Source organism: Poeciliopsis prolifica, unplaced genomic scaffold (assembly GCF_027474105.1).
Source record: "Poeciliopsis prolifica strain line A6 unplaced genomic scaffold, Auburn_PproV2 SCAFFOLD012, whole genome shotgun sequence".
In the NCBI taxonomy this organism is placed as follows: domain Eukaryota; kingdom Metazoa; phylum Chordata; class Actinopteri; order Cyprinodontiformes; family Poeciliidae; genus Poeciliopsis; species Poeciliopsis prolifica.
In genome coordinates, this window is record NW_026562387.1 from 5,354,204 (window position 1) to 5,362,727 (window position 8,524).

At 39.9% G+C, this 8,524-nt stretch overlaps 1 protein-coding gene across 2 annotated transcripts in view; it reads right to left on the reverse strand.

The window, feature by feature from the left end:
• LOC129364722 (matrix metalloproteinase-16-like) overlaps positions 1-2,892 on the reverse strand; it is a 69,719-nt gene extending 66,827 nt beyond the window's left edge. For both annotated transcript variants that reach the window (XM_055037544.1, XM_055037543.1), the window contains exon 1: positions 2,300-2,892. In XM_055037544.1, coding sequence (XP_054893519.1) covers positions 2,300-2,425 — 126 coding nt within the window. In that variant the 5' untranslated portion in view covers positions 2,426-2,892. The remainder of the gene's footprint in view (positions 1-2,299) is intronic.
• Positions 2,893-8,524: the final 5,632 nt, after the last annotated feature.

The window sequence follows — 8,524 nt, forward strand, 5'->3', positions numbered from 1 at the left end:
TTTATTACATTGTGAATTGTGTTGTGCAGTGAAGAAATTTGGGTTAAAAATCACAGAAAAAGACGACTTTGTCTTCTTCAACATAAGACAGAGAAATCTCTGTCAAACAGCAGCTCAGTCCAAAACCAGTTTCCAAGAATTATGAACGACTCTCGTTCCAAATGAAGCCTGAATCTGTTGCCAAAGAGAGCTGGTTCGCAAAATGTGAAATCGTGTGTCTATGTGACCGCGAAGCTTGAATGACCTTCGGTAAACAACATGCCCGGACCATCTCGTTAGTTGTTCAGATGATCAATGAGATGATTAACTCTTAAAAAGTTGGATGTGAAGAGAGCAGATCAGGCTTTCTCCAAAAATCTGTGCCCTTTCCTTTAGCCTCCAGAGATCTCTTTCTGCTGAGCCCATATAGTGGGAGGCTGAAAAAACACAAACATCTGGCATCCATCCAGCTCAAATATTTGCTCCAGTGACCTTTGTGAGATCTTTGCTGATGTTGAAATCGCTAAGTTGTGCCTCTTTCTCATGAGGCCGGTCAGAAGGGGAGTTTCCATTCGCGAACATGACATGAACCACCAAGATATCTCAAACTGGACAGGTTTTTGTCTTGAATGATCCTTCTGTAAAGATCAATACCTCTTAGGCTGTATGAATAGTGGGGTTTTATCTTGTACATATGTTGCTGATTTCATCATTCTCTTCCCTTACAGCATGTGGGAGTTGTACTACTTCTACTCTAAAGTATGGCAGTCTATTTAACCCCCCAAAAAAGAATGCTGATTGCACCGACTCGAACAAATCCTTCTTTACATTCAGCTGACAAAGACTGAAAAGTGGTGAGCAAAGTACAGCACACCAGTCTCATCATAAGCAGTGATGTATGCGATGATGACAACGTGCAAAGGCAGTGCTGCAGGTTCTGCAGGCGAGCTCATATGTTGCCACTTAAATTTTACATGCGCAGGCAATGTCACAGTAGCTCCGTTTTACAGCCTATTGTGCTTCCTTTTCACACAGCTCACTTGCAGCAATTACAGAAAAGCCAAAATGACAAAACATCCAGCTGGCTTTTTACAATGCGTTAAAATTGAAATGTCTGACACGGAGGAGACGCTTTCAGTTAAAACAGAGATGCAACAATTCTCCCCTCCTGCTGCGCAGTTAAGTGAATGCAGTGATTTATTTATTATTCTTTTGATTTCTGGTGAATAGACAAAAGCAAAAATGAAGAATAGCTCTAGAAGCTCCAGATTTCTCAGGAGCTTCTTAAGACATTTCTGCAATTCTGCTTTAAATAGAACAATACAAGCACAGCAAGCTGGTAATTTGTTCCTTTGGCGGTCCTCTCAGATCACCAGCCTGCAGCCCGCTGCTTTACAGACATGTCACTTGCAGTTTTAAAAAAGCCGTACTTTATAAAAGTGATGGGTGAGGCTCGTTGCGTTTTCACAACACTCCTGTTTGTATATGTGGCAACAATAAAATACTTCCAAACACCCAGAGTCTTCTTGTCTCCCTTGTAAAATATGGAGAGAGAAAAAAAAGCTGCCTTCTTTCAGCCAGCTGAGCGGCAATGTGCAGGGGGGCAAGCAGTTAGGAAAAAAAAAAAAAACTCCCATCACTTTGTCTGGCATATTGTTAGAAGGGAAACTATTGGAAGGTAAGGGTTGTCAAAAAGACAATGCAGCTTCATAGCCTCTTGTACCTTGATATAGGTAACTGACATGTGCCTGCTTCCTGGCGATTACATCATATACACATGAAAAACACATCATAAACAAAGAAAGGATATTAGCTAGCATCAAATTATAACTTTCTAAATCCTTGGCATACCCAAATACCAGCAACCTATCAATACCTTGTCTAGTAAAAGATGCCATGTTTAACCTGTGGGTTGTTTTATTCCATCTCATCTCCTGCACATGACGGTCATTGTGTATTAATGAACATGTTGAACAACACAACACAACACAACAGCAGCCGAGGTTTCTCTTAGCCTTTCTTCTATCGTTTATTTTCCTGTTTTTTTTATTATTTATTAATTTTTTATGCCTATACGCATAGAAGGCGAATTGATAAAGTAGAGCTACAAACCAGTTGGGCTTTTCACAAAGACGCTGTTGTTGTTATTGTGGGAACAGGAGCTGCTGCACTCTGCCTGTAATACTTTTTTATGGTTTGGCGATATTACAGGCATAATACAGCCGCACAAATGAGCAGGCGCGTTTCTTCGTAGGTAGAGATGCTTTAAAATTAAAATAAAAAAACAAAAAAAAAAAACAGATACCGGTCCAGTTCTTACCTCCACGCTGAACGGCTGCTCCTCTCCGTTCACGGCACATAAAATCCACAGCAACAACTGCAAGCATAGCGTCCCCATACAGCGACTATTAAGACATCTCCTACTGCGGAGAGCCAATAAAACCATAGTGAAGCCCGTCGTTATTGTTGTCGTAGCTCTCTTCTGTCCGTGCTCAGCTTTGTTCACAGTCTGTGCGCACGCACACACACATACACACAAGCGCGCGTGCGCCAGCAAATCCTAGACGTTTAGCAGCAACATCGCGAGTGTCTCCTTGCTTTTCTTCTCTTAGCTGGGCTTGAAATTAAAGCTGGAGGAGATGTTTGAGATGGGAGAGAGAAAGAGAGAGAGAGAGAAGCGGATGCGAGCGGCGCGCTCTGCTCCTCCTCTTCTTCGGCCGCGTTTCTTTTCTTTTTCTTTTTTTTTTCTTTTTTGTCAGGGAGGAGGTTTCCCCCCGGGGAAGCGGTCGCCTGTCAGCAGCAGCCTCCCGGTGCAGCGGTCCCCGGGTCGGTCCTCCGTCGCAGCGGCCGTTGTTCCAGGCGGACGCGTCCAGCTCGTTCTCTGTGAGCGCGCGGCATAGCTGCCCGTTTTCAACTGCGAGTCCAATCGATTGCGCATGTGCGCACTGGCGGCACCGAGCGACCCCTCCCTCTCCATCCCTTCTCCATCCAGAGCCTCCAGTAAAAACAACTCGCATCCCGGCGGCTCTCTTTGCCATGTTTGACACAAGCTGTACAGTTGCAGCCTTTTTTTCTTCTTCTTCTTTTATCATTTTCTACTGTACTCCATTTGAATGTAAATAAACACTTATACAACCTGACAATGCTTATTGGAGTTCCGGTTTGTGTCTTTTTTCCCCCCAGATGACAAGAACCATTGTTATCAGTGTTGTACTAACAAAAAGAAATACATAAATAAAACACTGCTGTTACTTTAAAAATGCACAAAAAATGTACTTATTCTTCACTGCACATGCAAAGAGATATGATAAAAAAAATGTTGCTGTCCCTTTAAAAAACATAAACTTAAAATATATTTCACATATTTAGATTTTTTATAAATTTGTCTAAAGTTAGATTAAGCTCATGGTAAAATAAATAATTTAAAAAATAAATACAAGTGTAATTGCATCTGTTTGGAGCAAATTTTAAATCAATTCTTCGCACAGCCAGTAGAGGGCGATGACAGGACCGATCCTGTTCAAGATCACATTATTCAGCGGAACTGTTTAGGAGATGCTGATACTTACAGTCAAGGAAAATGAAGCAAGCTGACCTGCTGTTATAGCAGGAAGAATAAAAATCCTTCTTTGTGATAAAAATCCTCCTCCAGTTTGACTAATCTTTTAATGTAGATAAAGGGTGTTTTAACAATTCTGCATATTATGCAGGTTAACCTCAATAAATTAGACTGTGTTAATGTATATAGTGAGAGTGCATTAAAAATGTTTAGTTTTTTTTATATAGGTTCATTTTACACAGACTAAAATTCTTCAAGAGCTTAATTTCAGTAATTTTAAGCAAAAGAAAAAAAAAAGTTTTTCAGACATTTTGAACAACCCAGTAGACAGATTTTTAACGTAGAGACGTTGCACAATGGCCTAAGCAATCATGAGTCCATTTGACAACTGTCTGACACTTCGTGGAGACGCTTATCAAAGCATATCGATGGGAAGTTTAAAGGAAGAAAAAAGTGTAGAAGTGTAGCAATAGGCGAAATGGCAACTGAGATTAAAGGACAGAAATCATATTGATTAGTTTGGCAGAGATTCGCGTGGCGTAAATATTAGCAGGAGTCGATACGTCAAGCGCAAAACCACGCACAGATGTAGTGCTTGGGTGTAAAGCAAAATACATCCCAGTGCGTGTAGAACTAGATCCATAAAATAAATGGACTTTTCAAATGTACTAATGCACCTTTAACTAATCCTCTGGCAGTTTTTGGATATTATCTGATTCACAACTTTAATGTCATGTAATTAAGAACTTTCTCTCACTGGTTTGAAGTTTGTCAGATTTAGTTTTGTTTCTTGTGAGAATAACAAAAAAGCTGAACGCGATGAGCCAGATCAATGTTTTTGCTGTTTAGCCTAACTCCAAGGGAGGATTGTGGTGTGGTCATTGTGTGTCAGAACAAAAAGTCAGACGGACTCCAAAATACACACATCCCCTCCCATCTTCCTCCTTGAATTTTTCTCCTACAAAGCTGGACTGAAATTTCTACATTTTGGCTGCAGTTCAAGTGTCTTGCAAAAAGTCTTTTTTTTTTCTTTTCAATGTTTCATCATATTACAACCACAAACCCGAATGCCCTCAAATAAGCACTTGCTTTGTTAAAATCCACTATCTTTTGAACCTCCGCCATAGTCTCAAAGCTTTTGCCGCCTCCAACAGCTTTTCTTCCAGCACAACCACTTATTTTGCTTGTTTCAGCCCATGTTGAGGGTGGCACGCCATATTAAGTTTTCACAGGCTGCATTTTGCATGTAGGCAAAAACACTTGCAGTTGTCCTGTAACTAGATTCTGCCACCTGATTTATTGTCCATTTTTTATGTCCATTTTATAAATATCTTGTAATTATGACAGGATATTTGCGCATAACTCTAGCAAGTTTGGCAATGTTTTATTTTAATTCACTGTTTCATTCTACAGACTTTGCTTTTCAGCGTAATCCTCTATTTGCAGTAGTAGCAGTAAGATTGCATGATCTATAACTGTGTTTCTTATTTAAGGGAAACACAACAAAATTGTGTTTTTATTTTTACATTAGTGGAATGTTGACAAAGATTAGCGCACATTAGCAATGGAAACACAGCTACTGTGACCACTAGAGCACTAAGGACGTGTTTATGTTCCGACTTTAACAGCGAAAGTTGTACTCAACACCCATTATTTGTTGACGCCTCCTAAAGTGCTGAATATCCTATTTATAACGGAGGGCAATGAGGGGAAGCAGAGATTGCTGATATATCTCATCAGTGTATGCGGCAGAGCATAAATTAATGAGACAATTCATTACCAAGGAGATGATGATAATGTTGTTCCTGTCACTCAGATCAGTGGCTTTTTATGCGAAGGGTCTTCCTGTACTAATAACTGAGTTGCAGCTTAAGTGTAAAACTTTCAGTCTAAAGAGGTATATTCTGGCTTATGAATGAACTCGTTTTGTGGTTAATATTCAATTTAATGTTCAATTTACGAACAATAACCACATTATTACAGTAACACTTTCCAATACAGAATTAGTGAATCTAATATTTAATTATTTAAATTGTACTGTAAGTTGTGCAGAAGTCTGCCACATAACTCCAGAAACAGAGGGTGTCTTGTAGGCGTGTTGCCTTCACTACCCAGTAATGCTGCTACCTGTTCACTTTAAACAAAACAGCAGCCATGCAGAAACTGTGATTTACTGACCAGTTTTGAGAAAAATCAACATTTTAAAGGAGAACTACAAACACGTGCCTAATGTTCAGGTTTGTAAAGTAATGCTAATCACATTCCTTGCTAATCTCTATAGCGCTTTACAGTCTTCCAGCAAGCAGTATGAGTTATTGTCATCGTTTTATCATACTGCCTGTTAAGTGCAAACAAAAAACCCAAAATTCATCAGGAATAACAATAAAAATAATCATAAATAATCTCCAGATGTGTTAGACTGCTTTTCTAACTTCCTGTATCAGCTGTGCTGTAAAATACGAGCAGAAGATACTATGCTTTTGTCTTCAGCAGAACACAACGGCAGAATGTTAATAGATGGATTTTTATCACGGTGGATTTTGATCACCAACATTAAAGTAGCAATAATTTAAATTATTGAACATATGACAAAAAAAACAACAATAACAAAAACGCAACATAGAAAACAACAAAAAAGAGAGAATAAATCTTAAGTATAACTTGGACTTCTAAAACAGTATTTTGTTGGGATGTTAAATTGCTACTTTTCTCAAATTTGAAACAATTTGCTTAAAGCCTCCAAACAGAAAAGGGGGCCAGAAACTTTTCCAATAGACGACTTGAGGAAAATGTGCAATATTATAATTTGAGAGGTTTTTATTTCTTTGCTGATTGTTGTTAATGTCGCTAAAGAATCCTTTGTTCAACCTGGAAACAAGGCTTCAACAAGGGACAGTGAAAGCCAGACATTCAGAAGAGAAAATAGTCTTCTCAGCTGCTTCCATTCACATATTGCAGGAAAAATGTCCAAAAAAGCATTAAAACGATGTAAAAATCAATAGGGTCAATAAGAACACAGTCAAAATCTCTGCAAAACAAGAGAGAATGCAAAGAAATCATTTATAGCTATTTTAATTTGCACAAACAATGAAATTGAAGGTATGTTCTTCATCTGTATTTGTGGGATATAACTGCACTTGTCAACAGTCATTTATTTAGAAGCCTATTTTTAACCTAATTCTTTAAAAATAACTTTTACTTCTCTCCTCTTTTCTCTTCCTGTTTTCCCGTAACAACTTCCCCTTGTCACGCTGTAGTTCTGAACACCCCGCTTTATTGTTTTAACGGTTCTGTCCTGTTCCACGCCGTCCTTCCACTCGGGCGGAGCGTTTGCCAGGACTCTCGAAAGCCTCCCTCTGCAAAGCGCAGCTCCGTCTCTTCACGGCTGCATCTGCTCCCGGTCAGACGTCGCTCATCTCCTGGCAGCATAAACACAAATCGTTCCGTCTGTCTCCCTCTCTCCAGGAGCAAAGAGGTCAGCGGAAAAGATACGATGAGGAGAGGCCTGCAATCTGCCGAGGATAAATTGCTCCTATTTTAAAACCAAGCGCTCCAGATGCAATAAATAAGGCTTGGTGTCCTGGAGATGAACAGGTCGTTCACATTTCTGATTTGGCTGGACATTCAAAAATAAATTTAAAATCTCTTTAGGTTTTGTGACGTAAAACAAACAAAAAAAAACATTTCTAAATGTCTAGGTATTTTGTTGGGATTTTATGAGATGGAACCAACATAAAATAGTGACGTGGTGAAATAATAATTATGAAATAATTTGTAGCGTTAACATTTCTGCGACTTCTCTGCAGATCTAGTCTAAAATTGTTGCCTATTCTTCAGCGCAGAGAAGCTCAAATCCAACAGATTGGACGGAGCATGACTGTGAACATGTTCAAGTTTTACCACCAGGTTCCCAATTGGACTTTTGAATGAACTTTGACTAGGACAATTCTGTAACTACTGTTGTCTGCCTGTAAGATGAACATCAGACGCGCATGCAGTCTGAAGTTGTTTTTTTTAACCCCCTAAACTTGTTCACTACCTTTTCCCTGACATGTTTGTTGGTTCTCATCATGGTGTCTTAACAGACGGCCTTGACTAATTTACCTCTTAAGGAAAACAGTTGCTCTGAATTTGACTAAATGAGTATTACAGGCAAACAGGGATGAATCCACGGAAAAGAAGTAACACATAAAATACTGATTCTTTCACTTTGTGCATGTGAGAGAATCCCGTCTTAGGAGGCTTTGTTTTCTATATTACTCCTGTGTCTGGGTGGGATCAGGAGCGGATCGCATTTCCTCTCCAGATGTTTGAATTTGAATTCGGCTCGGAGCTGCAGCGCAGGCAGTGAGACGCAGCCTTTTCGACAAGGCCAAAGACTGACTGATGTTTAATCAGCCACTTGAGGCCAACTAAACAGGTCAAAAAGCTCAGAAAAGAGCTTCATATTCCATCAGTTGTGACGCTTATTTGGCTCTAAATACCCTAGTCAATGCAGAGCGGCTTAAGTTTACACGCAATTTTCTCTCTCTCTGTCTCTTTCTGTCTATTGTTTGAAATGAATCAGAAAGTCTGATTTGGCTTTTAAATGAACATTTCTGCACATTTAGTCACACGGTTCAAAAATAGATGGAAACGTTATGTTTTGTTTCCCAGCTTGTACAGTAGCCGCCTCCTACATATCAGAAACAACCTTGCCAAAAAGACTGTGCAAAGAAGTAGAAGAAGAAGAGGAGGAAGAAGAAGAAACCCCCGGCTGTGATTTCCACCAGCATGCATCCCGACGCGAGGAGCACATCCTTAAAAATCCGGCTTTGCTGTTTGAAACCTTTCATTTTGTCATTTCCAATCATGCGTTGGCTGGGCCCTGACGACCAAATGACACAGGAAATCCACACATCTGGGGTCCCTGGCTCCGACCACCCGCCCATCAGTGATGTAATTGCGCTTGGTTCCTGGACGTTTTAACACGAGGCAGAGAGGCTG